We start from the raw sequence: 21,663 nt of genomic DNA on the forward strand, positions 1-21,663 counted from the left end.
CCACTGAAAACTCCAAAGCGACAAAGACAGGCAGCCAAGAACTTAACAATTTCAACAAGCGAACACGCTCCAACAACTTTCTCGCATAAACAAGCTTCTACTTGACATAATGCTTCTCTACCATATTTACTTACCCAGCACCTGACCACTCTCTCTCTCTCTCAAAAAAAAAAATTAAAAAGAGAAAAAAACTGATACCACCTACAACTGCAATCCACTGTGCTCGAAACTAATCAATTAAAATTAATCAATCAATCAATGGAGATACCAAATCACCGCCCTAGGGTGACACCAGCCCACCGATCCTTTGGGGTTGAAGCATGTACCAACAGGTAGCCTGTACATCTCATTCGAGTCGAGTGGGGGTTCCTATTCTAACAAACACGACATGGCTTGCACGTTTATTAATTCTAAGCTCTCACCTGATGGAAAGGATCAAACGTTCCAGCGCAAGAGTCAGAGGCAGGAGAATGAACAACAGGATGCTGCTAAATCCAGAGCATCCATCGTTTGAGCTCGAATGGGCGCTGGCCAATATCACGACGACGTTCTTCAAATGCACAAGATGGCAGGTAGAGGAGACGACAGACCCCGTCACTTGCCCTTACCATTACTTCTGCGACAGCACTTACCAGGGAAACTATCCTCCAGCAGTCGATCTCTCGGTTCTTCTCCTCTCAGCAGCCTCCTATCTAATAGCTGCATGTCTTGCCATGGTGGAGGTCAGAAGATACATCATGGGCAGAGAACCCAACCAACCACAACCAGTAAGAAGATACTGGGTACCCTCTGGGCCCATCATCCTTCCCCTCATCCTCCTCTGCTTGGCAAAAGGGCATAGAATCAACACCATCTTACCCTTTTATTATGCTGCTCCTCCTCTTCTTCAGCTCATACATGTATCTGCCCTTGCATTTGACAATCCACCTGCAGCATCTGTCAAGTCCGTCTTCCTCGAGGTATCAACCATTTCCGGTATCCTGCATGGTAGCCTGTATGTGGACTCTCTTATCTTGCCCTACTACACTGGATTGGAGGCCCTGGTTTCATCAACATTTTCTGGCGAATGCACCTCATGTGTGTGCCGTAAACAAGTTCTGACAATTGGTGGGACATACCTTCCATATCGAGGATGGTCTGCTACGATGATATCAATCGCAGGCATTTTGTGTTCCAGGCTTGTGTTTGGTGTATACCGGAACACAGGCAAGGTCGCTACTGCGATTATGCTGATGCTGGAGGGTTTAGCCTGGATGTTGTCAATAAAAGACAATGCCCGTCTCATTGTTAACTCCACGCAAGGCCATCTAGCAGAAAGAGTTGCCTGTGGAAGCATCTGTGGATTGACATGCCTGCTACTCTTAAAGAGGTTTGCCAATCTACTGGCCGGCACAAAGCATTCTTCGGAAATGAAATTAGAAACAGGCCTGCCCCTCACCCACCTAGACTATGATAAGAGGTGATGTTTATCAAGCTTCGCTGTAAATTGCATTTTATTAGACATAAATTTTGTCATTGTAACATCATTTCTCAACCAAGAACACAATACAAATACGGCAAAAGAAAAAAGGCAAGATTATGTTAAACATAGAACAATAGTTCAGCACCAAAATTGTTGTCATATACAGGAGCTCTGACACGACAATTACATGCCTAGTTCTGACACCTTTCATGCTGCAAACTCATTAGAGGCGGTTGCACCAAAATTTTGAACTCCACCACAAAATTGCTCGTTCTCCAAGCAAATATCAGTCTGATCCTGCATCAATCATAAGAAGAATCTCCGGCGGCTTGTGTCCATCTCAGGCTGCAATTGTGGAACACACACAAACATGACAAAGTCATACAAAGGAGACAGGAACTAGTTAGAGAGAACATAATGTAATAAAGGCCAAGTTACCTTGTGAACCCACTCATACTCTCCGTTTTTTGTATCAAAAGTTCCATGCTGCAGACTAATCAATTTTAGCGTAAATCGTGGACCACATTCCTGAAAGTATATCAAGAAAGGCAAAAGAATTATTTATAGATAAAAAAAAAAAAACCGGAAAAAGAACAAAAGAGTACAGAGCGCAGTGGACGCTAAGAAAAAATGTTAGACAAAGTTGGAAGCCAAAGGTCATTTCACCTGAGAAAACCCTTTTCCCCATCCCTCAGATTGATAGTCAGTCGCAGCTAAAAGGCAGTTTTAAGAAAATTTGGTAGCTAAAGGCCATTGCTTGAGAAAGATCCCTTTTTTGTCCATTTACCCCCCCGATTAGTTGTCAGTGGCACCAAATAACCAAGTTTAAGAAAATTTGGAAGCCACAGGCTATTTGGCCTCAGAAAGATCTTTGTTGTCCGCAAAAAGAAACTGATCATATGGTCAAATCATATGAGGCTCGGGTGCACATCCAAATTTAGAATTTAGACCAACTATCTCTGTCTAGAGGCCTGAGGCCTCGCTAATTGAACCATAACGAGAATTTCTATAATCAGCACAATCTCCGCAAGTGGGACCAGAGAAACTGCATTTTGGGCCCAAGCTTGGCCCAGGACCCCAAGAAATCCTATGCCCAATGGAGGCTACGCTCAAAGGAAACCACTATGAGTACCTCCTTCCCTTCTTTGTCATGCATAATCTTTAACCATTATTGCTGTTTGAGAAACAAATGAGAAAAGAAAAAATGCAGAGAGGATGTCGATGGGTCAACCCCTGAAGTAGCTTAATATCGTTTGAATCATTTTGGTAGTTTCTTACACATTATAAAATAAAAAAATCACGTGACAAGAGACCAGATAACGGTGATAGTGTACTGTCAAGGATGAAGCCTAATTACTTATAGGCATATATAAGTAAGCAACCTATATCCAGCAGCCTTTGCTATTATCTAAAATAATGTCACACTCAAAATTTAAAAAATAGTAAACATAAATTAAAGAAAAAGTACCAAAAACTGAAAGGTGGGTAAAGGTTGGAACTAAAACCATGAGCAAGTCATACAAGCAGCAAGCTCTCTGACACAATGATACTAAGTTTTTCCAGTGATGAGATGAACATGACATTGAGCATGCACTTCAAAAAAGGTGGAAAAATCGACAAAACACAAGCCAGTATAACTGTCTAGCTAAGAAAGTTCATATTTTTACTCATAAATGGCAAACGGACATGTCCGTAGCGATCACAAAGTCGAAGATATCTCCTATAATGAGAACGAAACAAAATTAGTGGCTCCCTTTACTGCCTTTGTTCTCCTACAAATGACATTGAGAGCAAAATTAAGCACCTTTCCTTATCTTTCTTACAACAGCACATTCAATTCAACCAAAAAATATTACTCAAGAGTTAAGACTGCATGGTCCTGAGACCTCCTCAACATAACCAACCAGCTACTTTACTCTTGCCAACAACCATATCTCCCAGGACAGCGGTAACAGTACGAGTCATTAATCATCTTATCAAACACAATAATCCTTCCACATATAAGAGATATGCTCACACACATTATGTTCATCAACCAACTCAAAGCATATACTTCAATATCACTCACATGAGTCACATCAACACCCATCCACCATTCCCATTTCAAAGCCTAGTCAGTTCATTGGCAAATTCGCTTCATAGTCTGAACCTGCTTCTTCTCAGCCATGAAAATAAACAGAAAAAGGAAAGGATGGCATGGCAAGTCTAGTTGCAAAACATCGACATATTTTCAATGTGGCAATATTTTCCAAATATCATATAAATCCCATTTTTTGTTTCACTTTTTGTGAGCTTTTATTGCGATACTTTAAAAATATTACTGATATTTGTGACCATGGCTTGAAGACAATCTACCTACTTTTGTTGCATAATTCCTTGAAATTGAATAATGGAAGCATTCCTTAAGAAACATGGAACACTCACTGTACCCTGCTGCATCTGTTTGTCATATTTTGGTGACATTGAATAGAGTTCTTTAAGTTTAACCCAATTAACTAAGCATAAGGATTCCCTTAGGGGTGTTTGATTATTTTTTATACAAGATCAATGGATCTGATATGCCATGCGTTGAATGATGTGGTGAAAGATAGACATTATAGTTCATCGATCATCATGTTAAGGATCTTAGGTCACACCAAAGATCCCGACTTGAGATTCTTATTTTACTCTTACACTGGCAAGACGTCTTACCTAAGATCTAAGGGAATTTCATATCCTAAACCTATGGATCTTAGGGATCTAAACAAATGAGGTCAGAGATAATTGAACACCCTTTATTTATTTTGCAAGAAATTTGTTCACAAACATCACGATGATATCAAAGACCATACCCACTAAGACCTAGGAATGCAGCATTATTTTTTTGGTGCCCTCATGGGGATGATTGTGGCAATGGAAATGCAAAGTTCATCCATAAGATGGCTTACAGAGCAGGTAAATGATTAGGTGGAACCACCATTAACATGTCAGTGAAGAATATAACCAAGATCTTTGTTGGTATACACAGTCTTGTTTTAATTCTTGGATGGCCACAGAACTTTTTTATCCTAATTAAGATCTACAAAGCTTCTGGTTCTCTGAGCCCGTAAATTTAATTTTGATCAGCAAAAACCTCTTAGGAAATAACTCTTATGTCTACAAAATAATCAATTTAAAGTTCTACAAGAAATTGCAAGATACAAGCAGGAACCCTCCTTTTACGGATAGAAGCATAGAGCAAACCTTACTTTATTATAATTTCTCTGGCTTCCTGTTCACTAGGTATAATTAAGTACAGAGAAAGACAAAGTACCTGAAGCCGAGCAATGAGATTATCATGAGATAATTTGTCAGCCTTCTTAGCCTGATCTTTCTCTAAACTCTTTTTATTTTCTTTGTTTTCAAAAATATACCTACACATGACAGAGAGCATCATTTAGACTTCACTGGTGAGCTTATATGCCCTCACAATGCTAGAAAAAAATAACACATTCATACCGATGATGGCGAAAGAATATAAAATCTCGCTGGTTGTGGAAAGTCACAACACGTCGACCCCGAAAATTTGGATCTTGAGGAAAAAGGGATGCAATCAACCTTGCAACCACAGCATGACGAGACAAAATATCAATTATTTGGAATGATATAAATCAATATCAGGTAACAATACCTCATGAGGAAATGCATGTAAATTATGAAAAAAAAAATGCATACCTCCCAACACGATGTCCTAGACGTGTTGTAAAGTTTGTCAATATGAGTTCCGGTTTATGACTGGTTGGATTTCCATGATTCTGTTTCGAAAACAAAATAGAAGTTATTGTATGCATGTAGATGTGGGGCAGTCATTAAAAAACTCATGATGTTGACGTGGTGACTAAGACCGGATTGGCCCTCTACCAGGTCAACCTAGTAGGTCAACTAATAGTTGTACAACAATGCTCACCTTGATATCCTTGCGCAGCACAAGCCTTGAGAGCTTGAAATGTGCTGTAGGTCCATTAGGAAGTCCAATGATCAGAAGGGCATCTATGACAAGAACAGTGACACTCATAAATCCTCAAAGAAATAGAAGGTTACAACTGACATAGATCTTGGCTAAGCATGCACGAATTATATGCCCTCACATATGCCAAATTTGTGTTAACTGCCTAAAGTTCAAACATTTAAAATATGCCTCTCTTTTTCAAGGAATACATCAGATGAACCTTTTTGTTAGTCATCAACCCCGTAAGATAGCAGTAACCACCTTGAGCTTGTAAAATATAAAGAAAACCCTTTCCACCTTCTCCCTTCAAATTCATATGGAATTCTTCCCTTCTCCTGCTTTCATGCCAAATGCATGTATGTGCGTGAGTAAGTGAGAGAAAGAGATAGAGAAAGCACAAGTCAGGGAACTTATGCAGGTATAACTTCAGTCATCAAGTGCCTTTTCCAACTTCTCCAATTAATAGATTTTGAGCTGAAAAGCACTTTTTACAAGATTCAGAGGATCATCCAAATTAAATTGAACTATGTTTGAATCTTTTCTAATAGTAATAATTAAAAAATGCAGAGCTATAACATCAAACCCTCTTTCTTTTAAATTCATTTGGGAATCAAACCAAGGAAACATGAGTGGAGTTGACTGATGAAACTTAGTCATTTTGCCATTTACAATAATAAAAAAGAAAATAACTGTACGCTTTGTTTGATTGAGAAAGTGGATCCGATTCTACAGGATAAAACTCATGTTCCATACAAAATTTTCCTAATCTCCTTTTTTAGAAACCAATACAACTTTCCCATCAAACGGATTTTTGTCCATACATTGAGCCATGATTAACGAATTGATCCAATGTTCAAATACTCATAAGAGTTGACTCAATAATCACACAGGATCAGCTCCCTACCAGGTCAACGTGGTAAGCAAAGTTGGAATGCTCCAAGACTCCTTGTGATTCATTAATAACTCACTTAACTAGGCCAAGCCACTAGTTACACAAAACTCTGGTAAGTTTTACCACTCTTTCTTGCAACGAAGCAGCTGAATTCTTTTGGTTTGCTCAAGACAAGCCAAAAAATTCATGTGGTGGCAGATTTGTAAACCTTAACCACTGATGAGTTCAAAAACAAGTTTAGAAGACAATAGGAGACCTGTGATTAGGATTTTTCTTGTCCTTTTATCCCTGTATAGTTGCTGGAAGCCTGCAATAGTAGCGGTCACTCCTTTTTGGCATGCTGTTTCTTCCAATAACCATGTTCCACTATTTGGCTGGCACGAACAATTATCCAGCAAAAAGCCGAGAGCAAAGCATATCTAAGGTATATTTTATGCCTTCAATAGTTTCGTGTGCTGATTTTGATTTTCCCCAATTCTTTTGTAAGTTCAACAACTTTTAGCTCTTTCTATCAATGTCTCGGGTTTTTTCCTTTACTTTTTTTTTTTTTTTGGTTTGGGGGGGGGGGCGGTGACTATCAATTGACTGATACAAGAATTTGTGTTTCAAGTGAGTGTTCCACTGAAAAATGCAGGGTTCTCTCCCGCTCTGTTGGTGTGATGCACTCGCTTATTCTTTTCCTTTTTGTTTTAACACTGCAGTGCTCTCTCTCTGTATACAACTACCGGATTATCAGTTAGACAGAAATTACCTTATTTCAGTTAATTTTACTTGAAACATGTCACTCGTGCTCTGTTTAGTTAGTGTTTCCCAAATAACATACTACTTTCCCTCGTACCAGAAGTGTTTACCGAACTCATTCCTCAAGTATGTAAGCCTATTTTATTGTTTTTTTTAATGTTTAAAATTTAAATTGCTATTTACATTGTCCTTCTTTCAAATTCAATACTTAACAAAACCATTCCTTAACCCATCCAAGTTACGGATCAACACTGAAAAAGTCGAGTTCCTAGTCACTAAATTTTAATTTTAACAACATTGAGTTGCTAACACAGCTAGCTACCTTAGCCAACTGCAGGAGGATCAACATAAGCTTTGACCTCTCCCATCTAGGTCAAGGAACTATAGCCAGGTTAATGTTGATAAAGAAGAGATTCACCTGTCCATGGCTAGGCCAATGAGCCTAAAGCCTCCAAGTTAAGAGTTAAGACCTAAAAAAAGGTCTACAGTTCAATAACAAAGTGTGCAGAAACCAAACTCAAACAATAGAAGTTATAAAAAAAAATACTAAGGCACAACAGCTGCAAAAATAAGTAAGTGAGTAAACAGTAATTTCCCAATAAGCCCCACATGAATGAAAAAAGGCAGCTGCTAACCTGGCTCTCTACGATTGGTATGGACCACAATGACTGAAGTGAAATCTCTGCTTTTAGCATATTCTATGATCTACATAAACAAACAAATATCAGCCCAAGATCGTTGGTCTACCAATACACACACACACATATATATATGAAAGAAAACTACAGAAACATGCATGGCACCCAGTCTTCCTCAAATTAAGGACTTAACTACATAAGACCCACGTTAAACAGATTCTGCAGCAAGCAAGGAAATACTTTTTCTTCATTAAAAACAGGTTAGCAAAACTGCCCCACCACAAAAATTGTGGCAGCTGTAAAAGGATTATGCAGAGGATCACCACGCAACCTTTCCTTGGTCATGAATTATTACTTACTCGAGAGTTGACATTACAATCCAAAAATTAAATGGAAAAGGACCGACCTTTTTCAATTCATAAGTCCCACGTTGATAATAATGAGCATTGGGAATCACCGATAGTAGTTCTTCAATGAATGCTGGTCCTCTCTGTGAATAACGTTAACATGGCACATTATCAAACACTTAAAAAATCCATCCAGAAATAAAAAGATTGATCTTCAAATTAAGAAACAAGTTATTTAAAAGGCATAACAACAACTACTTGTTCAATGCAGTTAGTCCCTTTGAACAAAATCGAAGCATGTAACAACTAGTTCACCAGTAGCTATTGTTTATTTAACTTCCTGAAAACTGGAATAAATTTTCAGTCCAGGCACCAAGTCTGGTCTTGCTTCATCAATCATCCCAGCGTCATTACTCTTAAAGATTCTGAGGGTGGTGATATGGCAAGATTAGATGGCCATTCGATTTTCCAAGTCATTGCTTATGTCTTGCAGAGACATGGGATCGAGCATCAAGGAAAACATATGCATTTTATTCCCGTAGTCCACCTTCTTTCTTGATTCCACCTTTTATCGTCCTTATTGGAAAACCATCATTCGGCAATCAAAAGGTCAGCTCCTCCACCCATGACCCAAGGAATGAAGTCCAACAAGCCTTCAGTACGCCATCCAACCATATTCAAGAAGATGAAAACCCACAGAACTCCATAGAATCAATCGACCATCTATTGAACGACTGCATTGTACATCCTCCATTCACTGAGTAACTCAACTGAGTTCTCTGAAAAGACTCTCCACAAAAATTACGTCATGAGGACTACTAACATTCAAAGGTAAGTCAAGCACACAACAGTCAAACAGGAACTATGCAAAGAGGAGAAAAAAAAACAGCGAGAACAACGATAAGCAAACAAACATCATCAAAAGAAGCCCTACCGTTGAATTGAATCGCGATGTCGTGATCAGTATCTTCGGAGTACGCTGCCGATTGAGAATGGAACTGAGTTCATCTGCATCATTATCAGCAAACAACTGCACATAAATCATTCGGCCATTAAGTCATCTTAACCACAACAAAAGCCCCTAAAAGCAAAACAACAACATGCAGCACCAAACAATTAGAGCATCACCAGCCAATAGCAACTCAAAAAAGGAAAACAGAGAAACGAATACAAGACAGAATAGAAGAAAGCCCGTCAAAATACACCTCTTCATCGTCAGGTCTGCACACAGTCTCGTCGGCCTCCCTAGTGTTCTCAATAGTGCGAGGGATCTTCCTCGGTGGAGGCTGCATATTAAAGCACAAATTAAGGTCAAGCCGACATAGTAAGTCAACATCACAGAGACACACAGGGAGAGAGAGAAAGGTACTTCACCTCTTCGCCGAGCTCAAGGGCCTTCTTCTCGGCAATGTCCCGGGCCTTAATCCTCTTTCTTTTCTCGACCTTCTTCTCATGCTTGAGCTTCGAATGGACAGCGGACCTCTTATCTTTGTTCTTGATCGCAGATGGCAGCGTCCTCCTCTTCTTCTCCTTCTGCTGAGCGTCAGCGGCCGGCGCCGATGTGTCGTCGGCTCCCTCCTCCCGCTCTCTTTTCTCCTTCCCGCGCCCCATCCTGCGACAACGGAGCCACCCGCCACCACAGGGCACAGGCTGCCCTGCAACTAGGGTTTACGGAAAACCACTTCGGCGTTTGGCGGGAGTTTAAGACCGGGGAGTTTCACCAATGTAACGCCGACTGCGTCTAGGGTTCTGGTGCAGTCGGCTTTGATGGACTGGAATTGGAAAAATGTTTTTGGAAATAAGTTTCAGGAATCGGAAAAATCATGAAGTAGTAATAGTTTGTTATTTTTTCAATATACTTTAAAAACTTAAACCCAAATACTGATATACTTTTATGGATTTATCATATTCTTATGGGGCAATTCTTATGGGGGCAAGGAGGAGTTAGCATGCCAAGTACATATATATTTATAGTGGGAAGGGACAATAGCATGAATATCAATGCACATAAATTGTATACACAAATGGGTGTGTAATGACTAAAATGCTGCCATTCAAATGAAAAAGGGATTTGAAAGGATAAATTGAAAAGTATGAAATTGTTAAAAAGACTAAAGCGTACATAACTTTAAAAATTTTTCTAAAATGCTACTGTTTCCTTGGTGCATATTTGTTGCATGCATAGTAGTTTTCAGAGTATATTATACATAGAATATGCGGCTGCATATTCGCTGACACGAAATTCTTGATAAAACCTAAATCGTGAGAACGCATATGATCCAGATGTGGAATTGAATTGGATTGGATTTATTACTTGTTAAATATTTCAAAATGTATCAAGCCGGATACATTCGCTTTGGTTTATTTCGGAATAAACTAATAAACCTTGCTCTAAATAATTAAGATTCCATTTTAATCAATTCAAGATTTCTTGCCAGTCATGCGCGTGGAGCTGATTCTACATGAATACGAATAAGAAAAAAATAAAAATTGCCAATACTTATGCAATACTTATATATCACGTCATGGAGTTTGAAAACTTTTATCATAAACTTGAATCCAGGTCCTAGAAACAAACACGCTTGGCACTTCGAGTCCGATTATCACCATCAAACACATTTTTATGGGACTCTGAGGTGATTCGAGATCCTTGAGAATGTCAAATCCACAGATTTACAATTAGATCCCTCTCATGTCTGGCCTTAAATATGAAGTTTTGGCAATGAATTGAGGATCTCAAATTCTTTTCTTTTCCTACATAATGGTGAAATTCAATATTTGTTTATACTGTGGGTCCCGCATAAAACAGATCTTAGATCAACCTCGGTCTGAGATCCAAAGCTATCAACCAAACCCTTAGTTCCATAACTAGATTGGTACAAGCAGGGTTAATCTCAAGTCAACCTAATAACCGGAGTTCATTAATTTTGTTGATGGATCAAAGCGCTGAAAGCACAAAATTTGATCCAAGTTCGCCTTTCCATAAAGAGTTTATATATATGTATACATCAACCTTTAACTGTTGAGAAGACCAACTTTGGACCCAACCCGATCAAGTCTCTGGTAGGAGTATGGTCTGATGCGATTTTGGCCCCTAAAACTGTGCCTGACGCAAAGAAGCTACCTTGCTTCTTCACCCAGTAGAAATATAAGCATATAGTGCTTCTTTGCTTTTTGCATGCAAAAGGCATTCTATTCCTCCCATGCTCCTTCTCATCTTCTGTTCTATTAAATGGCAGCCATTTCCGCTCCCCATTTCACCACAGCAGGTTCCATCTCCATCCTGATTGATTCCCCAGACTTAACCAAGCACCATGTTTTCCCACCACCAAAAAGCCGAGAAAGCCAATCCCCCTGCCCATGAAGAATCACACAGGGGAATGGAACACGAGATCAAGGAGCTGATCCATCACCTTACTGGCAGATTATCAGACCTCCATAACCATCACCCATCCAAATCCCACCACCCATCGCAGCAGCAACACCACGGTGGCCACGGCGACGACCACGACCCCGCCGGCCTGAAAGTGATTGCCCTCACCGGAAACAACAACGGCGCTTCCATGAAGGCCGGCCGCGACGAAGTCGCCGACACGCGCGTCAGCTCCCCCGCTGATGGTGAGGCCGTTGCTGCATATGCCAACAGCAACTTTCAGGCTGTGAACAACTCGGTGGTCGTGGGAGGGAGCTGCACTGCGAACGACCCTGGCATCCATTTGGATATCCCCATCGAGACGTTGGAGCCAGAGTGGCAGCACGAGGAGTACATGAAAATGAAGAAAAAAGACAAGAAGCAGAAGAAAAAGGACAAGAAGGAGAAGAAGAAGAAGAAGAAGGAGAAGAAGTCTGATGCTTCTTTCGAAGATGGTGGAGAAAACAAGAAGATGCAGGAGAAGAAGTCCAGCTCCTCTGAATCTTCTTCTTCTTCTTCTTCTTCTTCTGAAGATGAAGGAAAGCATTGAAGGAGATTCATGGTTGTTCACAGTTGGTGCGTGTTGCGTATGACGTGTAGACGCATGAAGAGAGTGTGTGTGTGCGGTTAGTCGTCTAAGTATTGGAATCTGCAAGGTCAATAAGTGGGAGGAAGAATAATGGTCATTAATAGCATGTTGGAACAGAGAATTAATAACACGATCAAGAAAGCATTGCAATTGCTTGCCACGGTTGATGCCGTGAAGAAAAAGTGAATTAGCCACAAAACGTAGCGTGTTTGGATGCAAACACGGTCTCTTTGTTTATACTTTAAGCGGATTAATGATTCTTCATTCTTGCTTTAACCATTTACGGGATTCGACTGTTAACTTCAGTATCATAAATCCTTCAAAAGCAGAGAAGCAGGGATGATCAATCCCAAAGTTATGACAGACACCACGCGACCTTTTCTTAGCGAATGTTTTGTTTTGTTTGAAGCGTACCAAATTTTAAATTTCTTACTAAGTATACCTTAATCTTTTAAAAAGCTATAGCACACACATTCTCTCCTGTTCTTATGAAGGTTTTGTTCGAAGCATACCAATTTAATTAAGTTTCTTACTCGGTATATTGGATTTAATTATGTTCGTAATTAATTTGCTAAAAATACAAATACATTTTTGCTCTATCCCCATTGATCGTTGCAGTCTCAATTATCAGAAGACAAAAAAAAAAAAAAAGAAACTTTAAGGGAAAAGAGGCCACAAATATTGAATGGCAATGCTATCTCCGTGTTCATAATTTACATACAAGCTTTCAAAGAATAAAAAGAAGGGATACTCCATCGATGTTATTATACTTTTGTATACCCTTTTTCTATCAATTTTGTTGTAAAAAGGAAAAAAAAAAAACCTTTAATGTGCAAAGAAATATGATTAGCTTGTCAAGCATTATTGAAGATTAGGAAAACCACTTGCCGTCTGTGGTTTCAACGAAGATTAATGGCCGTCTCCCCCTTAGCCACTTCGGATTTGGCTTGATCATTCGCTTCATCAGGGACAACTGCTTCTTGTGCGACAACAACAGCAGCTTTTGCCTGCAGTCTCCTAGATGATGCACTTCCGCTTCCGTCTACTTGAAGTATTTTCAGCATCGATTCTTTTCTCTTTCCCCAAAGATAGGCGTATAACCCTCCCACTATCAGCACTGAGCCTAACATACTGCACATCCACATGCCAATTAACCAGTAACACAAACTTTAACTGAAGGGTGCTCAGCTTATTAATCTTTTCAAACACAAGTAGCACAAACAAAGCCCAAAGCTAAATATATATTTTAGGTCCCCTAAGGTGTTGGCACAAGCGCAAAGCTTGAGCTCGACTCGGCAGTTACATGTTGAGCTCGAGCTCAACTCGATTAAGGCTCGACAAACTCGTTTGAATGGAATTGATATTCATCGTTATGTGTTGAACTCAAGCTCGACTCGATTAAGGCTCGGCAAACTCGTAAACTCTTTTGAATATATTGACTTGATTAAGGCTCAAGAAACTCGATTAAGGCTCGAGCTCGACTTGGCAGTTATGTGTTGAGCTCGAACTCAACTCGATTATTTGAACAAGTCGATTCATGAACTCGAGTTCAACTCGTTAAGCAAATGACTCGTCTCGAACTCATTCACGAGCTGAGCTTTAATGAGTCGCTTGACTCAATTGTTCACCCCTACAAAAGCTTGAGAAGAAGCTTTGGCTCTTTTCTAGGCGGTCTCTGCTAGGCGGTAAGTTCCAAATTCTTCTCTGGTTTTAAATCTTGTTTTTTTTCTCCAATTTATCATGCAACAAAACAAAATCTACTTGAAAAATAAAGCAAGCTGTTGCAACGCTAAGAATAAATATATTTTAAAATTTGTTTGAACTTTGGTAAACTAACCTCCCAATATAGAGCCGTTCACCCAAGAAAATCGAACCAGAGATGCAGGCAAGGACAAGAAGAAGAGGTGAAAACATGGCTGCATAAATTGGACCCTTCTTGCTAACGCACCATGATGTTAAGCAAAAGGTTGCTCCAGAAGTAAATACTCCCTGCAATCACCACTAATTACTTTCCTCTTTCCCAAACTTGATTCAATATTTTATACATAACTAAACATATATAAATCCAAACTTTTTTTATATATATTTCTGGACTTACCGAATAAACTATTGTCAGCAACTGCAAGTCCGGTCCTATCTTCCACATCGCCAAATCCCTTTCCAAGGCAAAACCTATCACCGCCGATTGCAGGCTTCCTATCAAACATATTAGTGTATTCGCTAGGTACCTCGCAGGGAACATTTTAAATAATTTAACCTGCCATCAAATCAAACATGTCTAGTTGGAAAATTAACTCCACATATAGAATGAACTACAAATCTATAGATGATCTGGCTTCAAGATGCATTATATATATATATATATATATATATATATATATATATATATATATATAGAGAGAGAGAGAGAGAGAGTACTTGAGCAATAAACCATGCAGAGTAGCTTATGCTACTGACGACTAGCATCATTGCTCCTCGAGTCCAGTCCGTCTTCGCCAGACGAACAGCAGACGTGTGATGAGTGTGCCAAAGAGAAGAGAGCAGTTTTACAGAAGTGCCTTTATACAGTGTAGCGAGCATGGCGCCCATCACACACACAACGGTGCCTCCCACTTTCACTACTCCAGCTCTAGTCTTTAGGCAGATGTTCTCCATTCTGAATTAGTCTCCGAGTTACAAGGCATTCTCATTCATGGGAAGCTAACACTTTATAGACGCAAAGGCAAAAAATTGAAGTGAATTTTACCTTAATACAACGGCGAAGATAAAAGTGAGGACTGGAATGAGGTTGAGGAAAGTGGCAGCAAAAGTGGTGGAGGTACAGAGGAGTCCGTAGTAGTAGAAGCCCATCCCAATTGTAATTCTAGTCAATGGGAAAGCGTTAATTTTTAGTAAGAAATTGAAGGCAAGAGGCGTCGCTTTTAGGGGCTGTTTGCCAACAGTAACATTTTGTTTGTTATTACGTAACAAGTGTTATATGAATCTATTTTTTTTTTTTTTTTTGGAGAAGATTCATAGTATAGTATAAATTTTGAAGAGGAAGAATATGTAAATGAAAACAAATAGTTCTCAATATAGATATAAGCAATTTTGTGAGTTTGTGTGGTCAACTGCCCACACAAACCACCCTACATCGGCCTTTGATTTAAATCTCACCAACGTCTATCTCACAAGGTGAAACGGTTGATTATAAATTCGATTATTTTTCATAGTTGGGTGACTCACCCAGTTGACTCAGGATCACCGAGTCAACTCGAATAGCTAGAAAACATGACAATCAGCCAAGGTTGGCCTAGTTCATTCCTGACTCACCCCTGATTCGGCCCGACTCAGCCTGACTTGTCATGACTTGTTCAATTCAAGTTATTTTCAAACTCGAACGAACGATCAACTCGCTAACTCGGTGACCCGATCATCAGCAGAAAAAGATAAAAGAGAGAACCAAAAAGGATTACCCAGACAGGGCGCAGACGAAGATCCAACCCAAAGCCGCACATGTCAGCCTCTTCACCTGGTCCCTGCAAATAATAAGCATAAAAATGGGAAAAGTTACCATCAAGACCCCACATTCTTTTTTTCTAGTATAGCATCAATTATAAACATAACATGAACATATAAATGTTTGGTGGTGCGTGTCCATCTGGTTGGCGTGCCCAACGTAATTGGAATATGGAATTTGGCGTATCTTCTGTTCTTTCACGACTAAAAGTGCCCTTCGTTTTGGATTATATACTAACCAAAAAGTCATGGGCTCAGCTAAGAAACACTTTCTTCTTTCGTTTTTTTTTTTTTCCTGAAACTCCGCTGGCTTTGGTTTCAACAACTGGCCCTTAGAGATTTTCAATCCGACTAATAAATGGATCGGTTCCATATAAATTAAATACACAACATCAGATTTGATTCAGGTCCGGTACCCTCTCAAGACAATAATCGATGCTAGGATAGCTCTAAGGCCTAAATCGAACAACTAAAATAATATCACATGGAGAATAAAAGCATTAGCGTTCGACTTTTGGCATCCAAACCATGTTCTAAAGAAGGTCCTTCTTCTTTACCCTTCCCGCCTTTGTAAAATAAAATCTCTATGTACTTTTTCTTCTTATAACTTGTGGGTAGCATAGCTGGTTTGACTTGGCACATAAACAACATGTCTCATGTTCGATTCCCATTAATATTACCCATCAATTGGGAACTTCCAAGGGAGTAGAGGTTATGGTTCTCTCTCTCTTTCACACATGTCTTGTGCAAAGGGATGTCCACTTTGCTATTCAGCTACAACACCATCTTTCATTTGCTACTGGGTGACTCTGCCGCTCTATCTATCCACTCTTTCCTTACTCCTCTTATTTTGTTTTACTGTGTTGTTGTCTTGTATATTTTGTTCTTCTATTTTATTTTTAGTTGCTTATTCTTGTATTTAGGAAACTTCTTGTCCCCAAATTTTGTTATGCATTCTCATTTTATCGGCCCGACCCAATTACAAAGATAAAATATCCTAATTTAACATCTTGACCGACAATTATAATGATCAACGGCTATGATCTTCAATTTTGGAACAAAAGATCACCAACAATTGCATTGGCCCCACATCTTGTTGGGCAAGATTGTGCTTGGTGAAAAACCTGCTCATTGGTGGGGATGGGTCGTGTATGATCAAGAAAAAAACTGCCATGTTCTTTTTTAGATGTGACATCATCAGCAATAATTTCTTGGTTAAAGTAATACAATAATACATCAAAGGATACATGGGCAACTGGTGAGTGATTCTTTGATTTGATGAATTGACCATAACACGGGATAAATTCATGAATATGCATCCATAGCTTAACTTTCATTTCAACTAGTTGATTCAGAATAATATTTCGCCGAGAGGCACTAACATATAGAAACCCAATTTTGTTTGAATCAACTTCCAAAAAATCTTAAACCCATCAAATACATGGTAAAATGGCTGAGATCCACCCATTGTGTGGGTCCGTATGGGTGCGCGAGCCCACACCGGCTCCGGCAGTGCATGCAACCATATAAAATGTAACCTCATTAATTTATTTCGCAAAAAATTCATCAACGGAGTTCGAACCTTCGACCTCACAATCATTAAGCCTTGTTTCAACTGATCTACTTTATGATTCCGAGCTTCCCCTTTTTCTCTGTTATTATGATGCATGTAAAGAATCGTGTATATCATACCATTCAATTTCAATAGACGGATGAAGAAGAATCTATCTATCCGAATGACAAGAGAAGCGTATCAGAAGAATCGAAGTACCTGTCACAAAAGTAGGCGAAAGGCGCGAGGAAAGCGGCGGCAACCAGGTGGCGATAGGCCAACAGCGCGAAAATGTTCATCCCTTCATCGAGGCACAATTTGGAGAGCAGCAGCATCCCCGTCATGAATACCTGAACCAGAACCATTCCGGCAGCCGGCCGGAACTTATCAAGCGACGAAAGGCACGCCATGGCCGGCGTTCCACCTGACGGGTAGAAGCTCAAACAGCTGGGATCAGTTTCGGAGGAAAACTTATAGCTAGCCATTTCATTGCCATCCACCTCGAAAGTTACAGAAAGCGAAATAAAGTAATGGAGCAAAACGGCCAGAAACTAGCAATTGCTCACCGCAAATCCAGTAAAGGAATTCAACAACTTTCAGTTTTGTGGGGATGAGTATTTGGAGCAAAGCCTCTCCACAGCAAAGAAGTGCGAGGTGTGAACATGGGCGTGGCGTCTACGCAGAGAAAGCTCCTCGTTGATTTCTTCTGTCTGCGTCAAGAATGAGATCGTCCGTGAGAAATTTTTTATATTGGCTTTGGCTGAGAAACCAATTCCTCCGATCCAGGGAAAGAATAATTGAACCACATGATGAGAGATTGCTTTTACAAGTATTTTAACAAACATTTATCAGAGGGAGAATTGGGTGTTTGTGCCAAAGGCAGGAAAAGAGTGTGCCGTACCTCAACAAGCATGCTAAATGTGGTTAATTCCATAAAAACAAGTAGCTTCCAACATGCAAACCGCCATTGCCACGTGGGTCCTGAGCTTTTGTTCGCAAGATATCAAAAGCACCCATCATGCTGCCATGTGGGTTGAGACAGCCAGAGAACTGCTCTGCTCTGTACTGTTCTTGGACTCTTGCAGAGATCCCAAAGATGGTATCAATGAGTAGAACTGTAGAACACAGTGATCAGATGTAAGAGAGAAGGCGAGAGATAACTCTTGTAGAGATAGATCATGGATACTATTTGAATAGGAACAAAGCAGTGATCATACCACAGACAGAGAGAGAGACCCTGTGGCCTGAATTCAAGGTCGACCTGCTTTGTTTTGGCTTATACTCAAGAAAAGCTGCAGAAACAGACGAATACACTTGCCACGGATCACGAGCTTCCCGGAAGACCTTCGATCCCCATTGCGCACAAGAAAAGACCATTGGCAAAGCCTTATCAAGCCAGGTGGTTGTCTCTCTTTCAACACAAAAAAGATCTTCCTTTTCCCCCTCTCAAAAGACAAAGGGAAATCCCTTCTTGATGCATAAAAATCAGAAAATAAATGGATCGCTCTCTCAAAAGACAAAGGGAAATCCCTTCTTGATGCATAAAAATCAGAAAATAAATGGATCGCTGACAGTTTCTCCTCTCGTCTGGAAGTGATAACCTGTGCACATCACCAAGGACTTGACAAGACAATACCAGCAGGAAACTTACAAGGTCTCTTAACACATGGCCGAGCTGATCAGCTCCCTGAAGTTACTTTCACCCTCTGAGAACCAGCCATTTTAATCTGCAGTTGCAATCAGTTCTTACTACCGGCCAGAATTTCAAAAGGCTGCTGACTCTTGAGAGCACGCACCAGAAGTTGGTAAGAAAGAGATTTGAGCCTCATGAGAAATGCCATGGCAATTACTCCTTGAAGCCAATGGAGAAACCGCCATGTAAAGACCGGCTGTTCATAAACATCGTTGATGCAGAGCTTTCTTCTTTTTTCCTTTTTTCTTTCAGGGTCCGCTTGTTTCAACCACTGGTTTGAGATTATTATGATCTTAAATCGGTGATAAGGTCAGAACAGGTCGGACCCCCTCCCTCTAATTGGACCTTAAATCCATGGTTTCTAATATGTAACATGAATTTAAGATCGAAGTTATTGAGATCACGATCTTCCAAAGCACATCTTTTTTTTAGTACTACAGCCTTGGATCTTATCAAATGCAACCTCAACAAATCTTAATGAAGAGCGAAGCCAGAGTTTCTTAGTTGCCATTCTCTACTTACTTCTCCATGCCAACGAAGAGGTGTGGGCATTTGCCCACACAAACCGGCTAAAAGCCTTTATTTTTCTGTTAAAACTTTATGGTAATTTTTGTCATTTACATATCGATAGTACCTTTCAAAATAAAAAAATTTATCACTAGTACCACTTAAGCAGGATTTTCTGACGCGGCCCCTACATGCCAGGTACGTACTCCTTGTTTGTCCACTAAAAAGCCTGCCAATTGCTTCATCCTGTTACAAAGCATGCCCACTTCAATTATTTCAACTTGAATGCACCAAGCCACGGTTCACCTAACCCGGTATGTGAACCCCTCTAGTCATTATTATTCAAGTTAGCTATCTAATTTAAGACTATTTGCAGAAATGTGTTAATAAAAGTATCTCATCGCCCAAGTGAAAGCCGAAGTCTCTGTCCTTACAAGAGTCTAAGGCTGTGTCGGTGCTTCGAACCAGTGACAGCCACATACCAGCCACTCGCACAAGCCGGTGCACCAAGCCCTTTAACTTGAGCCAAGTTTGTTAAAACTAGCAAGCCAAGCATGAAGCGGCCATGTGATCGTTCAAACTTAGTTGCGTCAGTATATCAATTAAATATATTGCATAGTTCATGGAACAACCTCGAACAAGTTGTATATGTTTCATATCTTAGGTCAGGCCTTTTGTCTCGTACCGACGTCCTTTATCAACCAAAAAGTATGCGCACATATATAATAAACTCTGGTGTTCATTTTAAGTTTGAAGGATCAATTTTTTTACGATTAGAATGTTAGTGATCTTGTGCCTTTTGTTGTTGCTGCTTTGAGATTGAATGGTCCCGGACTCCTAATTAACACAACTGAACAGTGGATAAAATTGGCCAAGAGAGCAGAGATCAGTGCCCTGACGCGAAAGTTCAACCAAAGGCAGAGAAGCCCACGTTCCGACTTGTCCGTGTCCCCGAGAAAGAAAGCTACGTAAAGCAAGTCACCGGACGTGGGGACGGGAAGGCTCAAGTTTCTTCAACGTTGAAATGGACCACGCACCTAAGCCGGCGATTTCAAGGGACCCGACTCTAGCCTCCTTGCCGCCAGCTGCCCACAAACATATTTTATTTCACTAATGGGGCTGTATATATATATAATTCAGAAAAATTATATAGTAAGACGATTCTTAATTTTTTGTTTAAATGTGTTTTTCAATTTTCATAAAATTAACAGCAAAAAAATTTCCGCAATCACTCCCTTTTCTCATCTCCTAGGTCCACGACTATTTCAGAATCTTGGTGATGTTAAGGTATGCTCTTCAATTCGGGCATCACAAGTTTAGAAGAGTAGCACTTATGGGAATCAAACAAAATATGCATCGTCTAAATTGAAGATGCATCGTCTGTACGTCATTTAAACCGACCAACTATGTTACACATCTTAAAGGAAAAAAAATCAATATTTTTTTGGAAAAATGACTGAAACTAAAGCATTTTTTATATAATCATAAAAAAGTTAGCATATTGACATTTTGTTTATATATATATATATATATATATATATAAAAAGAGAGAGAGAGAGAGAGCACGGACACTCTTTTTAAGCCACATATGCGAGCCAACTTGTCCAACCTTTGATAAAGGTAAGGTGGTAGCAGAAAGCATCGTGACTATGAGAGATTGCGCCGATAATGTCTACCACCATTTGGAACATATGTGAGACCGACCATTAGGTAGCCCATCTTGTAACAAAAATTATACTTTCATTATGTATAATGAAAAGGACTTGTCATGATTATTTAAAGTGTGTCAGTTATGGTTGTTGCTTTTCTTTAATTATATACAGTCTTCCACACCAAGACCTTCTCATCGAGCAATTTAATTGTCAAAAAAATTATGTGGGTATGATGTGGAATAAAGATAAGTATGAATCATATCAAAATCATTGAATTGATAATTAGAAGAACAAAAAGGCATAAAAATTTGCGGTAGCTTATGTTGCGAGAGATTTGTGGTTAAATACAAATAAGGCCAGATCTGGATCTACCTTCCACAAACCCGAAATTTTGACCTTATGCTAATGGGATTTGGTTCAAATCTAAAATCAGTCAACTAGATCAACATTACAAAACTATCAATCAAGTTGACATAATTACTCACTGATCAGTCTATAAGTCCTTGTATTTACTCTTTCTTTGAAAAGGTACATGCAGTGCATGCCTCGTGAACCTTCAATCAAGTTGATCAAAAGATCAGTTAATCATGTATGTGTATTCCCAATGGGGTTTGTGCAACGGTCAAGGCAGAGGCTGATATGCGGCCAGTATTCATTTCAATCTCCCATGACATTAACCTTCTGCGCTGCAAAAGAGAAGGCACCGATAAGCA

At 39.7% G+C, this 21,663-nt stretch overlaps 4 protein-coding genes across 5 annotated transcripts; 2 read left to right on the forward strand and 2 right to left on the reverse strand.

The window, feature by feature from the left end:
• The first annotated feature begins 393 nt into the window (after nucleotides 1–393).
• Nucleotides 394–1,472, forward strand: LOC116262736 (uncharacterized). The gene has a single exon (XM_031642225.2). The coding sequence runs from the start codon at nucleotides 426–428 to the stop codon at nucleotides 1,461–1,463; it is 1,038 nt and encodes a 345-aa protein (XP_031498085.2). The 5' UTR covers nucleotides 394–425; the 3' UTR covers nucleotides 1,464–1,472.
• LOC116262735 (uncharacterized) lies at nucleotides 1,464–9,835 on the reverse strand. Its single transcript, XM_031642224.2, has 11 exons — nucleotides 9,422–9,835; nucleotides 9,253–9,333; nucleotides 8,982–9,077; nucleotides 8,107–8,190; nucleotides 7,698–7,767; nucleotides 5,388–5,470; nucleotides 5,156–5,235; nucleotides 4,940–5,038; nucleotides 4,755–4,854; nucleotides 1,901–1,990; nucleotides 1,464–1,807 (listed from the first exon to the last, which is right to left on the reverse strand). The coding sequence occupies exons 1-11, from the start codon at nucleotides 9,656–9,658 to the stop codon at nucleotides 1,769–1,771; spliced, it is 1,059 nt and encodes a 352-aa protein (XP_031498084.1). The 5' UTR covers nucleotides 9,659–9,835; the 3' UTR covers nucleotides 1,464–1,768.
• Nucleotides 9,836–11,247: 1,412 nt separating this feature from the next.
• LOC116262901 (uncharacterized) lies at nucleotides 11,248–12,327 on the forward strand. Its single transcript, XM_031642440.2, has one exon. It carries the CDS (start codon nucleotides 11,362–11,364, stop codon nucleotides 12,007–12,009), a length of 648 nt encoding a protein of 215 aa, XP_031498300.1. The 5' UTR covers nucleotides 11,248–11,361; the 3' UTR covers nucleotides 12,010–12,327.
• Nucleotides 12,328–12,700: 373 nt separating this feature from the next.
• LOC116262478 (WAT1-related protein At5g07050-like) lies at nucleotides 12,701–19,053 on the reverse strand. Of its 2 annotated transcripts, none has more exons than XM_050079949.1 (10): nucleotides 18,316–19,053; nucleotides 18,000–18,213; nucleotides 17,665–17,808; nucleotides 17,318–17,545; nucleotides 15,504–15,566; nucleotides 14,795–14,911; nucleotides 14,467–14,704; nucleotides 14,147–14,305; nucleotides 13,886–14,037; nucleotides 12,701–13,179 (listed from the first exon to the last, which is right to left on the reverse strand). In XM_050079949.1, exons 4-10 carry the CDS (start codon nucleotides 17,506–17,508, stop codon nucleotides 12,948–12,950), a joined length of 1,152 nt encoding a protein of 383 aa, XP_049935906.1. In that variant the 5' UTR covers nucleotides 17,509–17,545; nucleotides 17,665–17,808; nucleotides 18,000–18,213; nucleotides 18,316–19,053; the 3' UTR covers nucleotides 12,701–12,947. The 2 variants fall into 2 exon arrangements, with proteins under 2 accessions (XP_049935906.1, XP_031497756.1); XM_031641896.2 differs by having other exon boundaries at nucleotides 12,702–13,179; nucleotides 17,318–17,522; nucleotides 18,316–19,052.
• Between the last annotated feature and the right edge of the window lie 2,610 nt (nucleotides 19,054–21,663).

Source organism: Nymphaea colorata, chromosome 10, assembly GCF_008831285.2.
Source record: "Nymphaea colorata isolate Beijing-Zhang1983 chromosome 10, ASM883128v2, whole genome shotgun sequence".
Lineage (NCBI taxonomy): Eukaryota > Viridiplantae > Streptophyta > Magnoliopsida > Nymphaeales > Nymphaeaceae > Nymphaea > Nymphaea colorata.

Bases quoted from the DNA above. Each gene is read 5' to 3' on its own strand.
- LOC116262736 (XM_031642225.2), top strand. From the start codon at position 426: ATGGAAAGGATCAAACGTTCCAGCGCAAGAGTCAGAGGCAGGAGAATG.
- LOC116262735 (XM_031642224.2), bottom strand. From the start codon at position 9,658: ATGGGGCGCGGGAAGGAGAAAAGAGAGCGGGAGGAGGGAGCCGACGAC. The intron at 8,191-8,981 runs GTAGGGCTTCTT...CGTTATTCACAG, and splicing joins CATCGCGATTCAATTCAACG to AGAGGACCAGCATTCATTGA. The intron at 5,471-7,697 runs GTTAGCAGCTGC...TTCTTGTCATAG, and splicing joins TACCAATCGTAGAGAGCCAG to ATGCCCTTCTGATCATTGGA.
- LOC116262901 (XM_031642440.2), top strand. From the start codon at position 11,362: ATGTTTTCCCACCACCAAAAAGCCGAGAAAGCCAATCCCCCTGCCCAT.
- LOC116262478 (XM_050079949.1), bottom strand. From the start codon at position 17,508: ATGGCGTGCCTTTCGTCGCTTGATAAGTTCCGGCCGGCTGCCGGAATG. The intron at 14,306-14,466 runs GTACTCTCTCTC...ATTTGATGGCAG, and splicing joins CTGCATGGTTTATTGCTCAA to GTTAAATTATTTAAAATGTT. The intron at 13,180-13,885 runs GTTAGTTTACCA...GTGGATGTGCAG, and splicing joins GAACGGCTCTATATTGGGAG to TATGTTAGGCTCAGTGCTGA.